The following is a 27583-nucleotide window of genomic DNA, read 5'->3' on the forward strand; positions in this document are numbered from 1 at the left end:
ACATCACCCTACTGCCCCTACATTACCCTACTGCCCCACACATTACCATACTCCCCCCCCACATCACCGTACTGCCCTACTGCCCCTACATTACCCTACTACTCCATACATTACCCTACAACACCCCACATCACCCTACTGCCCCTACATTACCCTACTGCCCCACACATTACCATATTCCACCCCACATCACCCTACTGCCACCCACTATTGCCCCATATATCACCCTGCTGGCCCACACTACTACCCCACTTCCCCATGCATCACCCTACTGCCCCCCACATCACCCCACTACCCCATACATCACCCTATTGCCCCATACATCACACAGTGCTGCTGCTGCATATTCTGGTTTGGACCGTTACTCATACCTGTGTACAGATGAGACGTGGGGAGTCTGAAGGATAGGGGGCCACCTCTGTACCTTCCACAGGTTTACTGCTGATCTCCTGAATAGTCTGTTAGGAGCAGAGCAGTAGAACTGAGACCCTGAATTGAATAATGTGGCAGCCTGTGTTTAATTATGACAGTGACTTTGTCTGGTATGTGTGAGCAGTCTGCTGTTTGTTCTGGTGTGGAACCATCTGGAACCAGGAAAAGTAGAGCAATTTGGATATTCTCCTTGTCCGGCCTCACTAACTGAAGTTTATTTGTTCTTTTAATTTAAGCAGTTTATCCACTCAGAGAAAAACGACATTAAAGCATATGAACCCAAAAATGTCTAGATCCCTTCCAATCAGAATTCTAAAGCCTGTTTTTATTTACCTTTCTGCTTTGACTCTGTTTTACAGTTAACAAGTACCACTTCCCTCTCCTACCTCCCCCCTCCCACGCTCCCCTCCCCAGCACACTGAAGTCCAGCCTGGTGACTCATACAGCACGGCAGACAGGGCGCTTTGTGCGAAGCAAGCTTTCAAAGAGGTGCTGTTGTCAGCAGTCTCCTCTCTAATTCTCTCTCTCACTATTCCCACACTCCCACCTTCTCTAGAGTCCATGTGCATATTAACCTTGCTGAACAATATGCATGTTGTTTGTGTATATGATGATTTTCATTTTACATTTTTCATGAACTGTTGTTCAGTGTGAGATTTTGGCTCCTGCTGCTTGGTTTAGCTGGAAGGGGGAAGGGAGATCAGGTCTCCTCTGAACTTCTCCCTTTCCCTCTGAATTCAGATCACAACAATCCAGTATATATTTAGTATGCATAAGTAGTCTATGAGCCATGTTCTGTGTCATTTATTCCTTACGTTAATTTATATTTTTTCCTTTCCTGGACATAGATCTTACCTACTCTGTACCTACAGTCACACCCTCTTTCCTCCATCCCACAACCCATCTTATAATGAGTGTCGCAGGCTTTCATCATCATGCTCTGCCCCATCCTCATACCTTCAGCCACTGTTGAGTCTGTTCCTTACTCTGCAGGCCCAAGACAATGGCTTCCGCCCCCACCGGGGTTATCTTCAGCTTGTGCTCCTTCTTCTTCAGCTGCTTCTCCTTGTAAACCACACTGCAGCCCACCAGGCTTACATCCAGCTGTGGCACCTGCTCCTTAGAGCTCTTATAGCACTGCAGGGAAAGGGGAATGACTCTTATAGTACTATGCTAGCACAAAGAACACCTACAGTGCTGGGAAGAAGTGATGATTACAAGAATACTATATTTGTATATAAACCCTAGATGTGAATCAAAAACATAATATAGTTGCTGTTAATGACCCGTATACAGCAGTGGCGGCTGGTGACTCAAGAAATTTGGGAGGACAGGAAGAAAACCAACCCACGGCGTCATGTTATTTTACACTAGTTGTCTACTTATCGCTACTTTCTTAAGTTATGTTATGTCATTATGTTCAAATGTAGCAATAATCTAAAATCAATACACTACAAAATCCAGCATTCTAAAGAAGTTTAAACAGCAACATTATTCTTTCTCTTTTGAAAATGTTACATCCCCTTCCCTTTTCAATGTCCAATTTCACAATTGATGGCCATGTTGAATCACATTTCTAGTTACTGCTGCTAGCTTTATTTACGGTTGCCAGCCATCGCGCAAATCGGAATCGTCCCTTATTTGGACAGTAGAATAGGCATTCCGCATTTAACTCATGGCTACGGGACACATTTTCATCCATATGTTTGTGAACGATTGCGTTTATAGTAACCGCTGTTTTGAATACAATTCAATAGTTAGCTAGCATGCCTAGGATAACAAGCATGCCGTGACCTCATTCTGACCTAAAACCAATAATTTTAATATTGGCTAGGTGACAAGTGACGGTGAACCTGTCACAAAGCTAGCTGGCATTCAAAACCTGTTTCAGAGGGTCTTAGAAAAACATTATGTCTACATTGCGCGACCACAACGTTTAAAAAGTAAGACAGTGCTAGGGAGATGAATTTGATTGACTTATGGTTTCATGCAGTTTTATTAAATAATGTAATGACAAAAATGTAATGACACCAAAATTGGTGCTAACTGTAGCTACGGTATAAAACGAGAAGGAACTATTTTTTCTTGATAGAATCATTGTTTTCATAGAATTAACGACCAGAGCAGAGGTTTTTGCTTAACAACGGTGCAAATGGAACTACCAACCAGAGTTTTGCTTGACAACGGTAAAATAATATGCCCAAACGCCCGTGGAAGAATATATCACTTTCAGCTGATTAAATCGATTAAAATCAATAAATATAAAAGTAACTAACCATATATAGTCATTGTTGGTAACCCGTTGTATAAGTGGAATAAACCCCTCCGGGCTGTCCCATTATTGGAAAATAATGTAGCCTACTTTGGGGCTGGTTAAGCGACCCTACATTATTTTCCCGTTGTGGTTTATTCCTTACATATCATATTACAACACAAAGGATGAATATAAAAAAGGGGCCATGTGAACGAGAGGGAAAGACACATCTAATCACTGCGGGCTCTGGATGGGAATGAACCTCGTGTGTGCATAATGTGTCACTAGAATTAGCATTTTTGATCATGGTTATCTGTGGAGCTGGTCGTCCAGCAGTCTTGATCCTCACCTGCTGCGTAATCCAAACTGTGAGTGTGGCTGTGAGTGACAACAAATAATCCACAAGATGTTCTTCCCCATCTCAGTCTGTGTCTGCGTCCATGCCTCTCTGTGACCCCCTCACTCAGGCGTTAATTGCCTCGTTAGCAATAGCAGCACCACTCTCCTCAATATCCATTCTCCGTTAGCTCAGTCCTTCAGGGCTGCTACAACAAGCTACCAGTTGCGTTGGCTAACGCAAGTAGCTAGCTACTGCTCGATAAAAAAGGGAAATGTAAACCTAAAAAAAGGAAATTTGGACAACCTCCTCCGGTTGAAAAGGCTTAAATAAAATGTAATTTTTTAGTGATGTGTTTCAAAAGTAGTTTGCAATTTGCACGTTATAATACAATACAGTGGTAGAGAATTGAAGATGAAATTTGGAAATTATCATTGGACCAACGCGATGTCAATATTGTATTCTGGTTGTTGATTGGTTAGGGAGGACGTCCTCCCTTAGAGCATCATTTTACGTGTTTTGGCCAATAACAGATTAGCATGAAAAAAAAATGAAGTACATTAAATTGATATAAGAGATCCCGCCCTAAGGAGGACAGCAGGAGCCCGTCCTCCTCTGCCCCCCACCACCACTTCACACAGACTGCCCTTTCCCCTCTTGTCTGCCCTGCAGGTGTCACTGTTGAAGAATTTTAATCAGAATTTCAATAATGGATTTTTTCCAAAGAAGAGATAAAAAATACTTTATAAATGATACTGAGATTTCGTAATGGTTTATTTCAACCAATTACTCTTTTTTATATTTTGATCTCCCTCTTGCCTCTCAAAAATAGAGGAGGAGCAACCTCCTCTGCCTCTATGGACCAGCCTCCTCTGGTATACAGATATGCAGAATATAGCCTAGGTACAATGTAGCCTAGGTGTGCAGATAGAATCATCTCTCCCTAATATTACTCTTTCCTTACGGGAAATACTCTCCGACCTGAATTTCATTGAGTGAGCGTGTGTATGTGTGTGCTTGTATGTGTGAGCATGTTAGTATTCTTGCGTATATGCATGTGTGCATGCATGTATGTGTGTGTGTGTGCAGTGCCCACCAGGAGGCGCTGTTCCTTGATGACACACAGCTGCTTGGCCCACTGGCCCAGCCACTTCTTCCTCCACAGGAAGGCACAGATCCTTGCATCCTTCATCAGCTCGATGGACGCCTCAGTGGACGGCCACTGGTGCGGCGTGGAGGACTTCCCTTTGGACACTTCCTCCTCGTCGTATGATTCGTACGAGCTGCTCACAGCCTCGCAGTCCTCTGCAACACATGGAACATGGGTTCAGAGGTTGGAGGACAGAGGGGTAGGAGGAGGAGGTGCGATCTGGGGATAGCAGAAAGAACGGGGTGGAAGTGTAACCCAGAGTAGGGGGCATAGTTGGGGGAGGGGTATGGTTTGAGGACACTAGAAAGGAAAGAACACTACACATGCAGGAAGATCACCAACATGCGGGAGGGACAGAGGATGTCATGGTGACACATGCCCATCACAGTAAGACAAACACACGGTCTGCATAATCCAGGGGGACATGACCTGGGCCAGCCTGTGTCACATCTCTCTGCATACCCTAACTTTCACATGGAGGGTCAGAGAGGGATGAGCTATGATCATGTGGAGGAAAGACCTCAGGGTGCCAGTGTGCTTGGATGAGGAGCTAGCCATTGTGACGGTATGATTGTAGTGGTTTAGTTCTGTGCCTCTGATGAAGAAGATGGGCAATAAGAGGAATACAGATACCCCTGGAGATGGTGGCATACACCACACCCTCCTCAGCCTCTATACGTCTCTGGGACACCATACGTCTACTGAAACAACCCACGTCTACAGAGACAGAGACAGTGGGGAGAAAGAGCAGAGAAAGAAAGAATATGGAGGATAGGGAGGGGAGAAAGAGCCATAAAGACCAATGTGCCAGCTTGGTTCCTTGTCTACAGTGAGAATGGGAATAACAACCAGCCTGGTTGCAGCTCTGCGATGGAAAAGGGTTGTCTGTTTGTTTGTTTGTTTGTTTGTTTATTTAGATCCCCATTAGCTACTGTATTGTAACAGTAGCTACTCTTCCTGGGGTCCCCATAAATCTTTTACAAAACTTCAATACATAAAAATACAACAATACACATCTGTAACATTCATACTCACAATAAGACTTACAATACACTACATAATACACAATGCATAAGAACCCACAATACATAACATAACCACTAAGACACACAACAACCAACAACAACTCAATACATGATAGCTCTATATAATAATTTCATCTCTTGAATAATTGAGAAAATAAATCATTTAGCAACTATTCCTTTAAATCACAAATAAAGTGGGATGGATAGCTCTCTACAACCAATTACATCTTCAAGAACAGACAAAAAAACCATATAGTGTTCTACACTATTCCTTGTGTGAATACAATTTTAACTTTTTGTTAAAACTTCTTGTATTACTTTCTGAAATCAAAAAACTTGGTAATGAATTCCATGTCACCATTGCTCGATAATTAACTGTTCTCTGCATTAAACTCATTCTACACTGAGGCAACAGAAAACAACTCTCAGATGACTGCCGAGTAGAATAATTAAATTACTTTCTGTTGTGTTGGACCAAATCACTGAACAATAATCTAACTGTGATAACACTAATGCTTGCACTAATTGTTTGGTTAAATAGATAGGCATGAATTTTCTACAGTGTTTTATACCAGCCATGCCACCGCCCATTTTTACCACCATTTGATCAATTTGGCTGTTCCGAGACATTATACTATCAGCAGTAATCCCTAATAGCTTTGCTTCTGTTACTTGTTCAATATCTATATCTCCTATAGTTAAGTGTAAAATTGGTGCGACTTTTAATGAATATTTTGAACCAAATACCATACATTTTGTCTTTTCTATATTAAAGTTACAATCTCGAAGATTTCCGTTTCGTTCTCTGTGGCGGTACCAATGGCGAGAAGCAGTAATTGCAGGTGTGTTTTTGGACCTCACTTCCCATAGATCCAACCGGATCCAACCAGTGTCGCCTGTGTGACGTCAGTCAGTTGGCACCTGGGCCACGCCAACTATAACACTTACTATTTACTGAATAAAAAATGGTTGTTATAAAAGCAACATTATGTACATACTCATTCATTGTCTAACATTAGGCTAACTTAAGCTGTCTTTACATTGCCGAGCTGGGTTAAAATGCTGTAGCAGACCTGGGGTAGAATTAGTGACAATCAATTTCCACAAATGTTCTTTATCCACCTTTTGCCCGGTATGAACATCTTTACACTGCAGAGAAGAATTTGCGGGATTCGCTGTGGCTCGTGCAATTATGTATCTCATGCACAATAAACAGTTTTTTTCGTGAATGATTGTTGTGTGATATTTTTGAAACAACTGCCTTGCAAAATGTTACCCCTGGTGTTTCTGGTTTTGCTAGCTAAACTGTTCGAGAATAAAGCTGAGCTGGGTGTTAAATTAGCAATCAGAACAAGAAGGATAAAGCAAAAACAAAGGAGATTTCATGAAAAAAGGGCATCAAGGCTGAAGGAACATATGAGGAAGCGTAATAAAATAACAACGCTAATTAATCCATACTGCCGTATTCTTTTATTTAGTTTTCTCGGGCTTGACATCATTACATAGAAATCAGACCCGGCTCTGCTCCACCTATACCCCGGCTTTATTCCGATCAATATATTGATGAACTTGATGGCAATGTAAATAACGGTAACGTTAAGGCCAGTTCGTTGGCAACGAGACGAAACGGTTTTAGAATGTTGCAGAGAAAATTGCAGCGGTGTGAACTGGTTAGTTGCAGGGTGTCTGAAGCTGTTGCCTGGGGTCTCAAAAGACCCACCTTGTCAAATCGCCAAGTACAGTTTTAGAATGTTTGCAATCAGACGTCTTGGAATTTTGCAAGTTGCATCCAGTCTTGATCTGATCATTGATCTGAACTGGCCTTTAGTTAGCTACATTGCAACATTGCAACAAGGTAGCATTGCATTCGAGAGACGGTTTGCGAGGTCGGTACCGGTCGGTAGCGTTAGCTAGCGTTTTTTCTAATTGTTAGTTGACATTAGGTTGTGTTAATTACATTAGCTAGCTAGCTAACGCAACGTTACCTGATATGAGAGATGGATACTGTGTACACTGTTGTCTAAACTAATGTTGCCTTTCTTGACACAGTCCGGTAGCTAGCGTTAGCTGTGCAAATAGCTATGTAATTTAGTAATGTTACATTGTCATCAAATGTAATACAAAATCTACATCAACAAATAATATGACCTCTCATGTTACACAAAAACTTTTTAGGGTTTTTGTTAGTATTCTTGTGTAGTATTCCCCCCCCCCTTCTCTGTTATTGTAAGGCTAGCAGACACTGGAAAAAACAGTACGCCGTTCACACACAAGTGAGTTGAAGAGCGAGCCTGTTGCATTAGCTCCGCCTACCCTCTCTGGCGGACCAACCACTGATGGGTGATGCAAAACGCGTCACTATCTATGCGCCGCTTGTGATTTTTTCCTGGGAATGTCGCCACAGACACCCAGTTCTTTAATCATAAATTATTATTATAATAATAATAATATAAATTAATATAATAATAGGCTCAATCACCATTGTGTTACCTAATTTGGCGATAGATAGTGACTTAACAGACATTTATTTTAATGAAAATCTTCAAGATTATTACTTTAAGAACCAATTTATTTGCCGTTACCCATTCTTCTATTAACTTTAATTCTTAATTTAAAACCCTACCAAGTTCTCCAGGTGTGTGTGCTAATTTATATATTGTGGAATCATCTGTATAAATCGCAATGGTGGCATAATTCAAAATTAGAGGTAAATCATTTGTAAAAATTGAGAACAAAAGTGGCCCTAAACAACTTCCTTGAGGCACTCCACAACTCACTGCTCTTGCCTCAGAATGACTACCATTAAAATGTACAGTATTTTTCCTGTTGGTGAGATAACTTTTGATCCATGCAGCAGCATATGCTTCAAAACCATGACAGCTCAACTTATTCAATAACAACTTATGATCAAGTATGTCATATGCTGCACTCAAAGTGTAGTGACCTTGACTGGGGTCAGCTCTGTAGTTTGGGAGAGATATAATTAGCCAGCTTGGTTCCAGTTGTACAGTGAGAAAGCAGAATAATAAGCCAGACTGGTTCCGGTTGTACAGTGTGAAAGAGGAATAATTAGCCAGTCTGGTTCAAGTCATACAGTGGGAAAGGCGAATAATTAGCCAGACTGGTTCCAGCTTAACAGTGGGAAAGGGGAATAATTAGCCAGACTGGTTCCAGCTCTACAGTGGGAAAGGGAAATAATTAGCCAGACTGGTTCCAGCTCTACAGTGGGAAAGGGAAATAATTAGCCAGACTGGTTCCAGCTCTACAGTGGGAAAGGGAAATAATGAGCCAGACTGGTTCCAGTTCTATAGTGTGGAAGGGGAATAATGATCCCTTTCCTCAGCCTTTACAACAGACTGACTGAGTGAAAACCTTGAGTGCTTAAGTGTTAAAGCATAAATAATCAGAACATCGAAGTTGGAATGATGGACCTTTCTCATTTTTAAAAAATGGAACCACCACTGTTTTCTCCCATAATACTTTTCAGTGCATAGTTCAGGCCCATGGCCTGTATTCATGAGTAATATTCTCTTGCTGTGTGTGTGATGGCAGTGGACCAGTGCTGGAGAACAATGGAGACTGTTGTTCTCTCTTCACGGTTCTCCGCTCACCATAGTTCTGGCCGGGGAGACAAAGAACGGGCATCGGTGCCTGAGTCCAAACAGGCCCACAGTGGGAGTGATCGTGCAACAGCAGGACGTGGAGACCACGCGCAGCGGAGGGGGGACATGGAACACTGAACGCGGGAAAGGTATGAAGCCAGGTCTAGTCACATGGTCTACCACACACGGGCAGTCACGTGTCCCCAATTTTGAACTTTTTGGAATAATTATCATTTGGCAGGAACATAGACGATGAACAAAGGACAGCTTCAGAGTTTTATTCAATCTTCCTTGCTGGGTGCAGTCTTTGGTTATATGGTGCAAAAGTGGGTCCACTCTCAGTTCATCAGTGGGTGAGGACAGGAGGTCATAGGTCACAGCTAACGGGTCTGTGTAAGTGCATATGTAAGGACACAGGTAAGTGTGCATCATTCTCACTTGTAACCCCCGACCTCCAGCCTGCTCCATGAAGAAAACATCTCTGTATTTCACAAATTTGTAGCTGTATTACAAACACTGAGTAAACCATGGACAAGCTGATATGATTTTATCTATTGCAGTACACCATGCACCAGGGTGGAGTGCATTTACAATGCTGTAAAAAATGATTTGCCTAATTTTCTGTATTATTGCACATTTGTTACACTGAATGGTTTCAGCACTTTAGACTAAATGCAATATTAGACAAATGGAACCTGATTTAAAAAAATAATAATTTATCAAACACCCATGTCACCGATACGAAAAAGTAATTTCCCCCTTAAACTTAATAATTGGTTGCACCACCTTTATCAGCAATAACTGCAACCAAAGGCATCCCGTAATTTGGTATCAGTCTTTCACATTGCTGTGGAGGAATTTTAGCCTATTCCTTTTTGCAAAACTTCTTTAATTCATACAAATCTGTAGGGTTTCAAGAATGAGCATCTTGTTTAAATTTCTGCAACAGCATCTCTATTGGGTTCAAGTCAGGACTTTGACTAGTTCACTCCAAAACGTTCATTTCATTTCTTTTCAGCCATTCAGATGTGGACTTGCTTTTGTGTTTTGTATCATTGCTCTGCTGCATAACCCAATTGCTCTTCAGCTCAAAACAGATGACCATACATTCGCCTTAAGAATTTGGTTTCTTCAACAATGCAAGTTGTCCAGGTCCCGAGGCAGGAAAGCATCCCACACGATCACACTACCACCACCATGTTTTTTTTTTGTTTTCTCCCATTTTTTTCGTTATACCAATTCCCAGTGGGGACCAGCCACAGTCCTGGTCGATGCGCTATTCTCTGTTGGTCTGGGGAGGGTGTAGACTGCCACATGCCTCGTCCGATACATGTGGAGTCGCCAGATGCTTCTTTTCACCTGACAGTGAGGAGTTTCACTGGGAGAGTGTAACGCGCGCGTTGGTTCACGCTATCTCCCCCAGATCCCCTCCCTGCTGGACAGGTGCCCCGACCAACCAGTAGGAGTCGCTAATGCAACGATCAGGACTCATACTGGCTTCCCACCCGCGAACACTGCCAACTGTGTTTGTAGGAACGTCTGACCAAGCCGGAGGTACCGCTGCTGGGGATTGAACCCAGGCGGTGGTAGGCGAGTGCTTATACCTCTACACTACCCAGACGGCCCCCACCACCATGTTTAACTGTTGGTATGATGTTCTTACAACATCATTGTATTGATACAATATTATATTGTTTCTAAGAATGTGACCAGCCCTCCTCTTCACAAGCATCAAAGCAAATGTGATTGGGGCAAGTCAAAATCCCCTGATACCCTAATCTAGGCAGATGATCTTTGGGTCACACCTCTTTTTTTGTCTCAGAAGAGACAAACTAGAAGACACAAGACACCATATCGGGATCAGAGACGCTGCATGGCTACATGCCTAACATCTCCCTTTCCCACTTCCTCTTTAAGTTTGAATGCAATCTTTAGGTAGGTCAGTCCTTGTCATAAATTAGTCTGACCCCCAATCGCTTCTCTCGTCATCACCCAATCAGGGCAAACATCCTCAAGCCATGCTGGGTATTTAAAATAGCCACAGGGTATTTATTTGGGTGGTGGTTCCTTGGTTGTGTCTTTTTCGCTGGTTTCCTTTTATCCTGTGCACTTAAACTGGAAGTGGGTGATACTTTGGCAAGGTCTGGCTTATGCACCTCTTTCTCTCTTTTCTGGTATTTCATAATCAATTGTTTAATGTTTTGTTGTATGGCTTCTGTTTTCTAATTTAGAAGTAGTGAGCCTGCATTCAATAAAGAATGTATGATTTTAACGCATTGATATAATTGACTGCTTTGTAGTAAATTCAATTAGTTAATCTAAATCCTGATATAGAGTTTGTTTTGACTTGTTGGTTGATTCCACTAGTTTTCTGTAGACTGACCTATCAATGAATTTGGTGATTTAATCGATAATTATCATTTTAAACATAATTATTAAATTAAATCATATCAAATATATTTTACATGTAGGTTAAGTAAGGGGTTCTAGCATGCTGTAGGATATGTCGTGTTTAGATTTTGGCCTTAGAGAGGGGAACAGTGAATAAGAATGTGGTCTGGCCTCCCCATCACAAGCGTCAAAGAAAATGTGATTGGGGCAATTTTAAATTCCACTGTTACCCTAATCTAGGCTGACAATCTATGGGTCTCACCTCCTCAGAAGAGACAAACCATATGACACAGGACACCACATCGGGGGTTGGAGACCCTGCATGCCTAACATTTCCCATTACTTTTAGTTTGAATGTGATCTTTAGGTAGGCCAGTCCTTGCCATAAATTAGTCTGACCCCCCTTCCCTTCTCTCCTAAACCTTAACCCAGCATCACCTAATCAGGGCAAACATCCTCAAGCCATGCTGGGTAAGGTATTTAAAATGGCCACAGGAGAAAGTTGTGTGTGGCGTTTGGTTTCGGAGCCTGGAAGAAGAAGAGTTTTCCTCTTTTTATTTTGGTGGTGGTTGTGTGCTTGTAGCTGGTTTCCTTTCATCCTGTGGCGCTTATACTGGAAGTGGGTGATACTTTGGCAAGGTCTAGCCGATCTGTTCCTCTCTCTCTCTCTCTCTTATCTGTCTCTCTCTCTATTTTCTGGTATTTCTAGATTAGATGTTTAATGTTTTGCTGTATGTCTTCTCTTGTGTAATTTAGAAGTAGTGTGCCTGCATTCAATAAAAATGTATGTTTGACTGCTTCTTATGCAATTCAATTATTTAATCTGAAAACCTGATATACAGCTTGTTTTGACTTGTTGGTTGATTCCACCAGTTTTCTGTAGACTGACCTATCAAAGAATTTCGATTTAATTGATCATTCTAATTTTAAACATAATTATTAAATTAAATCTAATAAAATATATTTTACATGTAGGTTAAGTGAGGAGTTCTAGCATGCAATATCACTTGGTTCAGTATTCAGAGTGCTGAACATTTTAACAAGGGCATTGATTGTTGGAAACACTGGATTCAGAAAATACACATATTTTTAATTAATCCTTGCTTGTCATAGATGTTTCTCTTGGTTAGTGATTGTTTCCACCTTGCTACTCTCCCATGAATCTCATTTTTGCCCAGTCTCTTCCTTATTGTGGAGTCATGTTCATGTCATGACCTTAGCTGAGGCTACAGAGGCCTACAGTTCTTTGGAAGTTCTTCTAAGATCTTTAATGACTTCCTGAATGAGTTGTTGCTGCGCCTTTGGAGGAATCAAACATGCAATTCTCTGCATGCAATGCTAGTTCCCCACCACACCACACTGCCATCCAAATCTGTCTGATGTAGACTTCAGTATTCTGTCACATGCGCCAACATCAGCCCTGTCCTAGATTCTCTCCACTGGCTACCTGTTTAGAATTCATTTTAATGTATTGCCACGTTGGTTTAAAGCATTGTACACAGATGAGCATAGAATACAGGTGAATAGCACCTGCATACACTGTTCATACTGTTTGACTGTGTATCATCTTTAGCGAGTGCTCCACTCTGCAAACACTTCCCAGTTATTCCTATAGTTAAACTTAAACTCAGAGGGGAGGCTGCTTTCTGTGGTCCCAGACTGCCAATCTGTAACTACAGTAGTTTAAATCTCATCTTAAAATTTCCTTGGTTTACTATGGCATTTCCCTGTGTACTGATCATTGTATGTATTATACTTTCTTAATTGTTTTTTAAGAGCAACTTCTAAATATTTAATAGTGATAACCATTTTACCAGGTTATTGTATGGATTCCTGCTTATTAAAAGTCTAGCAGCAGTGATTTGAATCAGCAGAAATCTTTTCAACATTTTGACAGGAGAAAATGGCTTTACAATAGTCCAGCTATGATAACATATTTGTCCAAGTAACAGCATGTAAATTAAAAACAAAATTGGCTGTAAATGGGACCTTGAGGCACTCCACACGACAGGAGGAAACAAGATTGCAAATTTTAACACAGAATTCACTGCGTGAGACATCAAACCACTTGAGTTCAAGTGCAGTACCAGTTTGATAATGCATCAGCTTAAATGATCAGTTAATATAGAGTGCTCAGCAGTGTCAAATGCTGCACTCAGAAGTACAGACACTCGAATGGATGCCTGTGGTTGACCCTGCATAGCGATGACTCACCACAGTCAATATTGTTGTTCTCTTCTCAGAGTATCTGAAGATGGTTTCGAATAAACTAAATAATAATGACAACAATAAGGTAGCTATATCTTTGCATGTTATTTTTGCACCGATGAACATGAAAAAAAAATTGTATGGTCATTTGTATGCAAACCTTTTGCACCAGTTGCAAATGGTGAATTTTAATGTATTTTCTGATAGTGGCAAACATTTTACACCCTTTTCAAGCTCTAAGTCCATGAAATCACTGCTTGTGATATCATGTCATGAATATTTTAGAGGATCAGTCCCTTACAGAGGATCAGTCCCTTACAGAGGATAAGTCTCTTTCAGAAGATCAGTATCTTTCAGAGGATCAGCCCCTTACAGATAGAAGGTCCACACAGAGGGTTAGAGTCCCATACAGAGGAATAGGGGGCCCTTTTAGAGGTTCCTACAGAGGGTTAGAGTCCCATACAGAGGAATAGGGGGCCCTTTTAGAGGTTCCTACAGAGGGTTAGAGTCCCATACAGAGGAATAGGGGGCCCTTTTAGAGGTTCCTAGAGAGCAACAGAGGGCCTTACACAGGAATAGAGGTCCCTTATAGAGGGATAGATGAGCCTTACAGATGGTCAGAGTCCCTTATAAAATGACAGGGGGCCCTTGTAGAGGTCCCTACAGAGTAACAGAGGGCCTTGCCGAAGGCTAGGCTCCCTCACAGAGAGATAGTGGGAGAGTGGAGCCTATGATTGCAGCTGGAAAGAATGAAATAGATGTGCCCATAATAGATCTCACCATTGGTGGCTGTGTCATAGGGTTGTGCCTCTTCATAGTATCCCTCAGGAGAATCCAGCAGGGGCAGTGGGAGGGGGTCTCTTCCCAAGCACTGAAATAGGGAAAAAAAGAGAAAGGGAGAGAGAGTGAGAGAGTTAAGAATGAATCATTTTTGATTGATTAGTATTTGCCAGGGCTAATACTAAAATAAGCTCAGATTCATGGGGGTCTTGAGTGCCATATCTAGCTTAATCCACGTTAAAAAATCCATGCTAATTATCTGATTGAATACAATTCATTCTTTCAGGTGATTTCATTTCTTAACGGATGAATTGTTGGATTAAAAAATTAATGCACTTGGCAAATAACAAATGCACAGAAAAAACACCCAGATGCCATAACAAGAACTGCAAACAGTGCCTCCAAAATGTCTCAACAATATGTCCATACCTCTTCAACAACACTTCAAGAACTGATTCATACTTTTCAATAACACCTGAGTCACATGTGATGGAAAATTGATCCAGAGTTTCAACTACAGTTTTTCATCTCATTGGTTTTGGTCATTGCCAGCTTACTGGCACATCAAACTCCAAAATCCGAAATATTCCATACAGTGCAATACAGAGATTATGTCTTCCTCCCCTGGCACATGTCCTCCATTTTGGGGAAATGATTTTTGTGAGAAAGGTGGTATTTCTTTATTTTTACTGCCTGGGATTCTCGGAAACAGGGGAGTTGACAGGCTGTCTTCCTTCTAGCAAAATGTGACACAGGATATTACCACTTATAATGAAGGCACTTTAGTTTCTGACAGTGAAAAATATTTGGAGAAGACAGTGTTAGAGCTAGAAGTATAAATCACTTGTATGTGTGATGTGTTGAAAAAGTGAAAAACAGTCCACAGGAAATTCACTGGAATTGGGAATCACAGTGACACAGTTCCACAATGAGCATATAAAACACACACATACATGTACACATACACATACACATACACACAGACACAAATACACACACAGGTGAGAGTGGGGCCAAATCTAACATGGAGTAAAATGTAACTTTGAAAGCGCAGAATTACCTTCTCTTTGCCTCCAACCAACAACGGAAGAGTTCAATAAATATTTCGGGAGTCCGTTTTGACTGCATGCAAGTGAATTCTTTTTACTAGAAGTGTTTTTTGGCTACAGTATTGTGTGTATGTAAAGGATTCCAAATGTATGTAATTAACAGATCATTTAGTTTTGATATAACATGCTAGCCAGGCAAAAGTGCAGACCCCCCCCCCCCCCCCCCCTAACCCTAACCCTAACCCTAACCCCCCACCATGGGGTTAAACCCAACATGGTGGTTCAGCAATTGATTAACCAATTGATTGGTTTTGTTCAAATCAGACCTGATCTTCATAAATAAATTTAATTAAATTTTAACTTGTAATGGTAACATGTGACATTGACTAATACAGATGTTTGGATCGAAAAGACATTAAACAGGAAACAAAGATAGGCTGTGATAGATTTTCACCGATATTGGTAGACCACGAAAAACATAAATGTAATCAAAAAATAGATGAAAGACTGTGTCATATTCCATGGAATTGTATTTAATTGCCTAACTTTGTGTTAATTTTGCAGCGATTAAGACTGTTAGGTGTACCCTGTACCACATTAGTTTTTACCCCACCCACAGTGTTAAATGTAACATTTCCCTCTCGATAAGTTCGGTCAGATTGCTAGTGAATGGTATGTCCCAGAAACTTCATTGCAGTGTGTAATTCTAGTGAATGGATGTAGGTTGTTTGTATTAAAAAAGATTACTCTATCTCAAGTAATATATTCAGAAGTGAGCCAAACACAAAAACTGTCAGTTATTCCCTCAATCTGCCCTACATACATGCACACACATGCACACATTTACAATCCATAATACTGTGAATATTGGCCAAATATTCACTGCTTCTCCTTTTTTTGCCCTGCAATCCACCAAATGAGTTGCTCACCACTGCAACAGAAAAGACCTGGGTGACACTATGTCCCTGGGTGAGTGTTCTGTTTGGCAGCTAGCCAAACCCTTTTCAAGCTCTAAGTCCCTGAAATCACTGCTTGTGATATCATGTCATGAATATTTTAGAGGATCAGTCCCTTACAGAGGATCAGTCCCTTACAGAGGATAAGTCTCTTTCAGAGGATCAATCCCTTACAGAGGATCAGTCTCTTTCAGAAGATCAGTCCCTTACAGAGAATCGGTCTCTTTCAGAGGATCAGTCCCTTACAGAGGATCAGTCCCTTACAGAGGATCAGTCCCTTACAGAGGATAAGTCTCTTTCAGAGGATCAATCCCTTACAGAGGATCAGTCTCTTTCAGAAGATCAGTCCCTTACAGAGAATCGGTCTCTTTCAGAGGATCAGTCCCTTACAGAGGATCAGTCCCTTACAGAGGATAAGTCTCTTTCAGAGGATCAATCCCTTACAGAGGCTCAGTCTCAACTGGCCACAACTGGCATAACTTTGATTCCTGACCATGTGCACCGCCCCATTTCACACAAAGTACTTTACACAAATTATTTATTTATTTTACTCATTTAATTTTCAGTTGACTGCCAGGGCCCAGGGCTCCCATTTATAAAAAATGTTCCTGGATTTAAACTTAAATGTGATCTTAAGATCACTGTGCTTACGCCCGCCTTATAAAAATAAAATAAGATGAACTAATAAGTTGCTTGCATTGCTTTAAAATGGCGTATCTGTGATATATAGATCTCACGTGATGTAGAACTCACGTGAACATGCTTTACCATTACCCCTTATGAATGTGGCCAATAACAGCCATTTTTTAAAAATAAGCTTGCATTTCTTGTACTCCTCAGGACTAAAATTGTTTTATCAATTGAATGTCATTCTTAAAGCGTGAACACTGCCCACTTCTGGGATTTACATTCTGTTCTCAAACATCCAGTACCTGCCTCTAAGTAATCAGCAGCTAATTAACATACATCTAGTATGAACTTTACATAGATCTTGTCTACATCAAAGTGTGATTTTATAAATACTACTTAGTCATGGTTTTCTGCGTAAGCCGCTATTTAAAGTTACAATCTCGAAGATTTCAGTTTCGTTCTCTGTGGCGGTGCCAATGGCGAGAAGCGGTAATTGCAGGTGTGTTTTTGGACCTCACTTCCCATAGATCCAACCGGATCCAACCAGTGTCGCCTGTGTGACGTCAGTCAGTTGGCACGCCAACTATAACACTTACTATTTACTGAATAAAAAACGGTTGTTATAAAAGTAACGTTATGTACATACTCATTCGTTGTCTAACATTAGGCTAACTCAAGATGTCTTTACACTGCCAAGCCGGGTTAAAATGCCGTAGCAAATCTGGGGTAGAATTAGTGATGATCAATTTATGCAAACGTTCTTTATCCACCTTTTGCCCGGTATGAACATCTTTACACTGCAGAGAAGAATTTGCGGGATTCGCTGTCGCTCGTGCAATTATGTATCTCATGCATAATAAGCAGTGTTTTTCGTGAATGATTGTTGCGTGATATTTTTAAAACAACTGCCTTGCAAAATGTTACCCCTGGTGTTTCTGGTTTTTCTAGCTAAACTGTTCGAGAATAAAGCTGAGCTTGGTGTTAAATTAGCAATCAGAACAAAAAGAATAAAACAAAAACAAAGGAGATTTCATCAAAAATGGCATAAAGGCTGAAGGAACATATGAGGAAGCGTAATAAAATAATAACAATGCTAATCCATACTGCTGTATTCTTTTATTTAGTTTTCTCCTGCATGACCTCTTCAGAAATCAGACCCGGCTCTGCTCCACATTCCCCGGCTTTATTCCAATCATTATAATATATTGATGAACTCGATGGCAATGTAAATAACGGTAACGTTAAGGCCAGTTCAGATCAATGATTCGCAACGAGACGAAACGGTTTTAGAATGTTGCAGAGAAAACTGCAGCGGTGTGAACTGGCTAGTAGCAGAGCCGTTGCCTGCCCTGAGGTTTTAAAAGACCGTCCTTGTCAAATCGCCAAGTGCAGTTTTAGAACGTTTACAATCAGACATCTTGGAATTTTGCAAGTTGCACCCAGTCTCGTTGCGAATCATTGATCTGAACTGGGCTTAAGTTAGCTACACTGCAACGTTGCAACAAGGTGGCATTGCATTCGAGAAACGGTTTGCGAGGTCGGTACCGGTCGGTAGCGTTAGCTAGCGTTTTTTTCTAATTGTTAGCCGACATTATATTGTGTTAATTACATTAGCTAGCTAGCTAACGCAACGTTACCTGATATGAGAGATGGATATTGTGCACAACGTTGTCTAAACTAATGTTGTCTTTCTTGACATGGTCCGGTAGCTAGCTTTAGCTGTGCAAATAGCTATGTAATTTAGTAAAGTTACATTGTCATTAAATGTAATACGAAATCTACATCAACAAATAATATGATCTCTCATGTTACACAAAAACTTTTTAGGGTTCCATAACTCCCCCAACCCCCCCCCCCCTCCCCTTTCTCTGTTATTGTAACGCATGCAGACACCGGAAAAAACAGTACGCCGCTCATACACAAATGAGTTGAAGAGCGAGCCTGTTGCGTTAGTTCCACCTACCCTCTCTGGCGGACCAACCACTGATGGGTGATGAAAAACGCGTCACTAACTGTGCGCCGCTTGTGATTTTTTCCCGGGAATGTCGCCACAGACACCAAGTTTTTTAATCATGAATTATGATAATAAAAATAGTATAAATTAATATAAAAATAGGCTCAATCACCATTGTGTTACCCAATGCAGCGATAGATAGTGACTTAAAAGACATTTATTTTAATGAAAATCTTCGAGATTATTACTTTAAAGTAATAATCTCAAAGATTTTCATTAAAATAAATGTCTGTTAAGTGGTGATTGAGCCTACTGCTCAGGCAGAACCAGGGTCTAGCATAGCTGTGTGATGTGGACAATTTTACAAAATTTGGAAAAATAATAATTTTTGTTTAACTGAAAAGCTTTTGGAAAATCCAAAATTAAAGCAAATATAAATTTTTCTGATGGAATTCTTTCATTTATGAAGCAAAGCAAGTCCCACGGATTACTATTCACATTAGTCTGTCTCCACTCTTGCAGAGAGGGTCTTTTAGTCATTGAATCCAAATTTCAGCAAAGTAGCCCACACACAGTAAGTACCTCACACTCGCAATGAAATTTAACAGTTAGTATTGCTTCCTTCCATTTCCCTGAAGTCTCTACTTTAGCTCTAGATCAATAATAAGTATAAATAAATACATAATAAACAGTAAACAATTTTCCATAGTACTGTCCAAGTAGGTTCCAGATAATTCTCACAAAAAAGACAAAAAAAATTTGTTTTGTTTGTCTCTTTCTCTTATATTAAAAAGCTGACTTTTTCAGTATGTTTCCATTGTGTATCAAATCATTTTTATAGAAGTTTTTTTTCTATTAAAGGGTTTTGTTTTTCAAATGAGCAAATTTAAAATAAAAATAAAACATTTTCCACAACAAGTTACCACGTTTTACTATGAGAACATGTAGCGACTAGTAGTGTGTCATTACATTTTTAAAGGTTAAGAGCTTTCTTTCTCTCTCTTGCTTCTCTCTTTCTAACTCTCTTTCTCTCTTCTAAAAAAGAAACAGACCCAGGAAACGATAAGTGGACAGGCTTACATGATGATATAAGGCCAGCTTTTGAAAAACATTCAACACATGGAAAATCCCTCTCTCCTGCCAAGAATCCATTGCAGTATAAACAGAATCAGCCTGGGAACAAGGCCTTTTGGAGCAGCATGTTGGTAATAATGAGAAACAAACTGCACTGCATTTTTTAAATAAAGAGGGTTTAGCTGTTAAAGCAAGAAACTACACTACTGGGTGATATATAGACACTACTGCTAAATGTCATCACTCATAACCAGAAAAAAATTCCCAGCTTGTCTAGGTACCTTCACATTTTTAGGTAAATCTGAACAGTTTTCCTTCAATGGTTCAAACCTGCAATGTAGTAATAAAATTGTATCACAGATGTTACAGATTAATACGTAAAAATGCTGCCTGTGTGAAAACAGCAGCACAGCAGTTTTTCACAGCTCTGCATCTGAACTTGTAAGAATGGGAAGATGTAATATTTCACTCTGGAGCAAAAGGAAACCAAAAAAAATAAAGGCAAAACATGCTGTCCAAGAGTATGAAATAGAACATCGAGATTTTTACAGAAAGTAACAGAAAGGAGTGAGGATTCGCACAAAAGCGAAGCATCACAAATATCCAACAGTTTGACAGTTATGTAACAGTTTGATTGTTGAAATTACCTTTGAGATGGGAAGCATAGTAAACATCAGTGTTATATGATAAAATGTTTATCATCACAAACCCATATCTTAAAACTAGCATAAGGAAATATATACACATACAATAACAGACAGACTGAGCTATTGCTACATTTCTTCAAGAACCCAAAAGGTATAGAACTGTAGACATAACGTATAGAACAGCACGCCATAATGAATCCACACTATAGTGCCCAATGATCTGTTGTAGCACCACACTGTAGCATAGCTGATCTGCCCCTCCTCTGAGTAAATGTTCCTTTGCCCTTTGACCTCACAGTGCATTGGCTGACTGTCACCAGTCCCTCTGCTATCTATAGCCCATATTGTATTTATAGCTGGGAAAAGAAACAGACACCCCCCTCCCACCCCCCTGTGTGCCTGCTGTGTGCGGATTTGTTTCTGTTCAATACCATGTCTGGGAAATGTCTTGGGAGGAAAGCTGCATGTCAGAACAGTGTGGCACAATTTAGCTAGTTCAACCAATTTTTTTTCTGCCTGAGTTTAATGCCACGGTAACGTAATGGAGACCGGCAGCAGCAGTGATTCAGGCAGGGGGAGCGGGAGGCCAGATACGGCCGCCACCCTCCGGGTGCGTGTGGAGGACAGCGTCTTCATGGTGGACAGAGCCATGCTGGTGCGCGGCTGTGACTACTTCCGCGCCCTCTTCCGCTCGGGGATGAGAGAGTGCAGGCAAGAGGAGGTTCACCTGAGGGGCCTGCGGGCGCGCGGCTTCCTGATCGTGCTGGCTGTGCTGAGGGGGGACCGGCCCACCCTGAGCGACGACCAGATCGTCGACGCCGTCGAATGCGCTGCATTCCTCCAGGTGGGCGCTCTGGCTCGGCACCTCGCTGACCTCATCAACTCTGACAACTGCCTGCTGCTGTGCCAGGCCGCCGCCGTGTACGGCCTGTTGGAGCTCTACCTCAGTGCCGCGCTCTTTATCCGTGACATGCATGAAGATCTGCAGGAGGCGGCGGAAAGCCTGCTGTGGGAATCTCGGCAGTATGTGCAGTCTCTCACCCCCAGCTCCTTTGTGGCAGTTGGCACGTACTCTCCTTCCATGGAGATACTACAGGACTCTTTCAGGACTCTCTGTTACCTGGATGAAGGCGAAAAGGACTGGAAACACCTGACTGACCTGCCGACAGAAGCTAGCACCTCCATGGCAGGCCTGGCAGTCCTCTCCAACAAGCTCTACATCGTGGGGGGCGTGCGGGACGTCAGCAAGCAAGTGGTGGAGTCTTGCTTCTGCTACGACGCGATGGCTAACAAGTGGACCACCTTCAACGGCCCCCGCCAACTCCGCTACAACTTCACACTGGTGGGGCACGAGGGCCGGCTCTATGCCATCGGTGGGGAGTACGAGAAAACCGCCATGTCGTCGGTGGAAATGTACGACGTTGCGACTGGCAACTGGTCCTTCGTCCACCATGCCCCACGGCCTGTGGCCGACGCGGCATGCGCCAAGGCGATGAGCCGGATATTTGTGTGCTTTTGGAAGCCCAAGGAGACTACAGACATCTACGAGTATGTCCCGGGACGGGACGAGTGGTCCCTCGTCACCACACTGATTCGTCCTCACAGCTACGGTCACTGCATGGTGGCGCACCGGGATAACCTCTACGTGATGCGGAACGGGCCCTACGCCGACTTCCTGCGGTGCCTGATGGACTGTTACAACATCACCACGGGGCAGTGGACCGCCATGCCGGGGCACTATGTCAACAGCAAGGGCGCCCTGTTCACTGCTGTGGTGAGAGGTGATTCAGCGTTCACCGTCAACCGCATGCTGACGCTGGAGTATGCCATCGGAACAGGGGGGTGGAAGCCACGGCGAGAGATGAAGGGTTTTCCAAGGAGCGGTTCGGTCTGGACATTTTTCCTGAGGCTGCCAAAAACGAGGGCACATCCCAAACAGAGGGAAGCGCTGGACAGCACTGGTCAGGACGATGCCAATGACCCCAATCCGGCTTAAACTCTCCCTGCACAAATTCAAAAGTGCTCTGAATACTACCTAAGAAGGCTGGATGGATCATAAATTATCAGCGGCTCAAAATTTTTTTGTATGTTTTTATTTCCTACTCACTCATTTTTGAAAGTCTTCTTACCCATGATTCCAAGGCCCTCTGCATACACAAGAGAGCTCAGCCAAGGTAGGCTCTCTCCTCCAAAGTGAATGATTGCAGCCACCACATATATTCCACTCTACAGTCCTCCAGCTGAGCTGTGTGACCACTGGTGAGGAGGAATGCAACTTCATATGTAGCTGGTGCAGGCAGACCACAAGTTCCTGACGAGCCAGTGAAATCACTCTTAGACAAGGAGAACATGCTAACTTCAACGCTCCCTGAGTGATGCTACAGCTAATTACGTGCCACCATAATATGGCAGTTGGCACTAGTTAAATTAGGATTCAGTTCAAAGGATCAATGCTGACTGAGCTTTAGCTGGACATGTCACTGCCCGTTGAATGTAGGGACGGAGTGTGGCACAGTGGGTAAGGAACTGCGCTCGTAACCGAAAGGTCGTAGGTTCGAATCCCGGGTAAGGACACTGCCGTTGTACCCTTGAGCAAGGTACTTAACCTGCGTTGCTTCAGTATATATCCAGCTGTATAAATGGATACAATGTAAAGTGCTATGTAAAAAGTTGTGTAAGTCGCTCTGGATAAGAGCGTCTGCTAAATGCCTATAATGTAATGTAATGTAATGAATGGCTCACTAAATTAGAATATTCATATAATGCTTTTCTATGGAAATCACATGGTTGTCTCGTGTGATTCTGTGATTGACAGTGCAGGGTATCTCTGCTTTATAAATTGTTAGAAAATGTAATAAATAAAGCAGAGATATTTTCTTATTAAAAATGTATTTGTTTGTATGTTACAGTAATACCACAGAATACACATACAGGGCTAATGCAAGTATATGAGAGTTTTAGATAAAGATACAACAGGTCTGCTGTGAGTAAACAGTGGCGTCTCTGCACAACAAATGACATGATTAGTCCCCTGAGCTGCAGTCCATGTGCTACAGTTTGTGTTCTTTGCCAGTTTTCCAGTGCCGTTCCAGCGTTTTTCTGTTTATTCTGATTCCTAGTTTTGAACTGTTTTACGATTTTTGCCTGCCGTCTCTGTATTCCTCTTACCGGTTATGACTTCTGCCTGTTTACCCGACTTTGTTTTTTCTACCGTTTTTGTACTTTTGCCCTTTTGGATTTTTTGGTATTTGACCCATGCCTGGATTTTGATTACGAGTCTGCTGATCTTGTACTGCTGAATAAATCACCTATATTTTCATCCGTACTTCCTGATCTCCTTTTCGAGCCTGACAGTATGATCTGGCCAGGATGGACTCAGCGGGCTTCAGTCAGCTGCAGACAGCCCTGGGGAGACAGGGAGCCATGCTGGGAGAACACCAGAGCCAGTTGGAGTCTGTGAAGCAAGCGTTGGAATCCTTCGCCGGCAACATGACCCAGATCGCTACACAGCTACAGCAGCATCAGCAGGTGCAAACCAGCACTCCACCACCGCCAGCGACTCCTCTCATCCTGCCTCCTCCTGCCCTGCCTACCCGAGAAACTCGTCTGCCTCCTCCTGAACACTATGTTGGCGAACCAGGTACATGCAGGTCTTTTTTGTCCCAATGCGTGCTCATTTTCGAACTGCAACCATCGGTTTTTCCTACGGAGCGAGCGAAAGTCGCCTATATTATCACCCTGCTGTCGGGTCGGGCTAGGGAATGGGGAACGACCGTATGGGAAGCCGGTTCCATTTTTTGCAATGACTATCATTCCTTTGCTGATGAGATGCGCAAAGTATTTGATCGCTCCATGCACGGAAGAGAAGCCGCTCGTCAGATGCTTCAGGTACAGCAGGGGCGCAGGTCCATCTCCGACTACGCCATAGAATTCTGCACTCTCGCCACGACCAGCGGGTGGAATGTGGCGGCTCAGTTTGACACCTTCCTTAATGGTCTTGCCGAGGAGATTAAAGACGAGATTGCCACCCGTAAGCTTCCCTTCTCCTTTGATGACCTGGTGGATTTGGCGATCCGCATGGATAAGCGGTTGACTCAATGTCGCAGAGAGAGATGTGTGAGAGACATCTGCAGAACTGCAACCTCAAGTATTGCCGGTTTCAAGATCATCACCACCTCGCGAACTGGAACCTATGCAGATCGACCGCACCCACCTGACTCCTGCGGAGAGACAGAGAAGAATCAGCACTAGGTCCTGTCTCTACTGTGGCAGGACTGGACACTTCATTGCCACTTGCCCAGTAAAAGACAACGCTCACCAGTAGACTGGGGAGTACTGGTGAGTGTCGCCCCCGTTCAGAACTCCTCAACCCTCCGCACTCTGTTGCCTACCACTCTCTTGTGGAAGGATCAGCAATATCCCCTCTCCATCCTGATTGACTCCGGTGCTGATGAGAGTTTCATTGACACCTCTCTGGCAGCCCAGTGGGGTCTGCCCACCACCGTCATCCACTCTCCATTGGTGGCTAATGCTTTGAACGGGCAGAGACTCGCCAGCATCACCCATATCATAGCCTCGGTGAGTCTTCTTTTATCTGGCAATCATCGTGAAGAGCTTGTGTTACATGTGTTTGACTCATCCTAAGTTCCTGTGGTGGCCATCCCTGGCTCGCTAAGCATAACCCCCACATAAACTGGACTGAGAATTCTGTGGTGGGTTGGAGCCCATTCTGCCACGCACACTACCTCCGGTCTGCATCGTGTTCCGTGTCTTCTCTCCCAGTGTCTCAGAAGGATTACTCTGACCTGTCTTCTGTTCCTCCTGAATATCTGGACATACGGACGACCTTCAGCAAGTCCAGGGCTACTTCGCTGCCCCCACACCGCCCGTATGACTGCACCATCGACCTGTTGCCAGGAACTTCACACCCCCCGGGGCCGCCTCTATTCGCTGTCTCCTCCAGAAGCGAGGCTATGAACAAGTATATCAGTGAGTCCCTGGCTGCTGGTATTATTTGTCCCTCATCATCCCCGGCTGGTGCAGGGTTTTTCTTTGTGGGGAGGAAGGATGGCTCCCTCCGTCCATGTACTGATTACCGGGGTCTGAATGAAATAACTGTTAAGAACCGTTACCCGTTACCCTTCCTGTCATCAGCTTTTGAGCTCCTACAGGGAGCTGCTATTTTTTTGTTGGACCTCCGCAACTCCTACCACCTGGTCCGAATCAGAGAAGGACCCCTACCGGCCACTACGAATACCTCGTCATGCCCTTTGGGTTGACCAACGCCCCTGCAGTGTTCCAGACCCTAGTCAATGACATTCTGCGCGATATAGTAAACCAGTCTGTCTTTGTCTATCTTGATGATATTTTAATTTTTTCTAAGTCTGTCCAGGAGCACGTGCAACACGTCCGGCGGGTTCTACAACGTCTGCTGGAGAACCAGCTTTACATCAAGGCAGAGAAGTGTGCCTTCCACCAACAGTCAGTCTCCTTCCTGGGGTTTATTGTCTTGGCAGGTGGCAACCAGATGGACCTTCGTAAGGTCAGAGTGGTGACTGAATGGCCCATCCCCAAGACCCATAGGGACCTCCAAAGATTTCTGGGCTTTGCCAATTTCTATCGAAGATTCGTGCGGGACTCCAGTAAGGTCACCTCCCCTCTCACTGCCCTCACTTCTACCACCATCAGGTTTAGCTGGACGGACAGCGCTGATAGAGCGTTCAGTAAACTCAAGAGGCGTTTCACCACGGCACCCATTCTGACCCTCGCCGACCCCTCCCATCAGTTTATTGTGGAGGTGGATGCCTCGGACATGGGCATGGGGGCTGTTTTGTCTCAACGTTTGGTTAAGGATAATAAGCTTCAGCCATGTGCCTTCTTTTCCCACCGTCTCACCCTCACCAAACAGAATTATGACATTGGTAACCGCAAACTACTGGCTGTGAAACTGGCCATTGAGGAGTGGCACCATTAGCTTGAGGGCACAGAGATCCCGTTCTTGGTCTGGACCGATCACAAGAACTTGGGGTATATTAAGACGGCCAAACGCCTCAACTCTCGCCAGGCTCGCTGTTCCCTGTTTTTCGCCAAAGATTTCTGGGCTTTGCCAATTTCTATCGAAGATTCGTGCGGGACTCCAGTAAGGTCACCGCCCCTCTCACTGCCCTCACTTCTACCACCATCAGGTTTAGCTGGACGGACAGCGCTGATAGAGCGTTCAGTAAACTCAAGAGGCGTTTCACCACGGCACCCATTCTGACCCTCGCCGACCCCTCCCATCAGTTTATTGTGGAGGTGGATGCCTCGGACATGGGCATGGGGGCTGTTTTGTCTCAACGTTTGGTTAAGGATAATAAGCTTCAGCCATGTGCCTTCTTTTCCCACCGTCTCACCCTCACCAAACAGAATTATGACATTGGTAACCGCAAACTACTGGCTGTGAAACTGGCCATTGAGGAGTGGCACCATTAGCTTGAGGGCACAGAGATCCCGTTCTTGGTCTGGACCGATCACAAGAACTTGGGGTATATTAAGACGGCCAAACGCCTCAACTCTCGCCAGGCTCGCTGTTCCCTGTTTTTCGCCCATTTTAATTTTAGCTTGTCTTACAGACCCGGCTCCAAGAACATCAAATCTGACGCCATCTCCCGCCTGTTCTGCACCTCTGAGGGCAAACCTAAGCCTGAAACTGAAAGCATTCTGCCCGAGCAACGATTAGTGGCCGCAGTGGCATGGGACATCGAAGCTGCGGTGCGCAATGCCCAGCAGCACAAACACACTCCTGCTCAATGTCCTGCTAACCTGTTATTTGTTCCCAGCTCTGTACGTGCGCAGGTCCCTCAGTGGGGACACTCTTCCCGGTTGACCTGCCACCCCGGTTCCAGAAGAACTCTAGCCTTCATTCGGCAGCGGTTCTGGTGGCCCTCCATGTCCAAGGAGGTCAACAGCTTCGTTGCCGCCTGCTCAGTCTGCGCCAAAACAAGTCCTCCAACCAACCCCCTGCAGGTCTGCTACAACCCCTGCCGATACCCAGACGTCCATGGTCCCACATAGCCCTGGATATCATAACTGGTCTCCCTCCGTACAACGGTAAC

At 43.4% G+C, this 27583-nt stretch overlaps 2 protein-coding genes across 5 annotated transcripts in view; one reads left to right on the top strand and one right to left on the bottom strand.

The window, feature by feature from the left end:
• afap1l2 (actin filament associated protein 1-like 2) overlaps nucleotides 1-27583 on the bottom strand; it is a 79696-nt gene that overhangs the window by 8205 nt on the left and 43908 nt on the right. For 3 of the 4 annotated variants that reach the window (XM_035406537.1, XM_035406538.1, XM_035406539.1), the window contains exons 5-8: nucleotides 14180-14270; nucleotides 4120-4328; nucleotides 1390-1569; nucleotides 372-458 (exon numbers count right to left, since the gene is read on the bottom strand). In XM_035406537.1, the coding sequence (XP_035262428.1) occupies nucleotides 372-458; nucleotides 1390-1569; nucleotides 4120-4328; nucleotides 14180-14270 (567 nt within the window). Of the gene's footprint in view, nucleotides 1-371; nucleotides 459-1389; nucleotides 1570-4119; nucleotides 4329-4806; nucleotides 4900-14179; nucleotides 14271-27583 lie in introns of those variants that run through there. The other variant, XM_035406540.1, reaches the window with a different exon arrangement.
• LOC118221456 (kelch repeat and BTB domain-containing protein 13) lies at nucleotides 20911-22976 on the top strand. Its single transcript, XM_035406541.1, has one exon. It carries the CDS (start codon nucleotides 21031-21033, stop codon nucleotides 22483-22485), a length of 1455 nt encoding a protein of 484 aa, XP_035262432.1. The 5' UTR covers nucleotides 20911-21030; the 3' UTR covers nucleotides 22486-22976.

Source organism: Anguilla anguilla, chromosome 2, assembly GCF_013347855.1.
Source record: "Anguilla anguilla isolate fAngAng1 chromosome 2, fAngAng1.pri, whole genome shotgun sequence".
NCBI lineage: Eukaryota > Metazoa > Chordata > Actinopteri > Anguilliformes > Anguillidae > Anguilla > Anguilla anguilla.

What these genes read in the sequence shown, in the direction of transcription:
- LOC118221456 (XM_035406541.1), top strand. Translation starts at nt 21,031, where the DNA reads ATGGAGACCGGCAGCAGCAGTGATTCAGGCAGGGGGAGCGGGAGGCCA.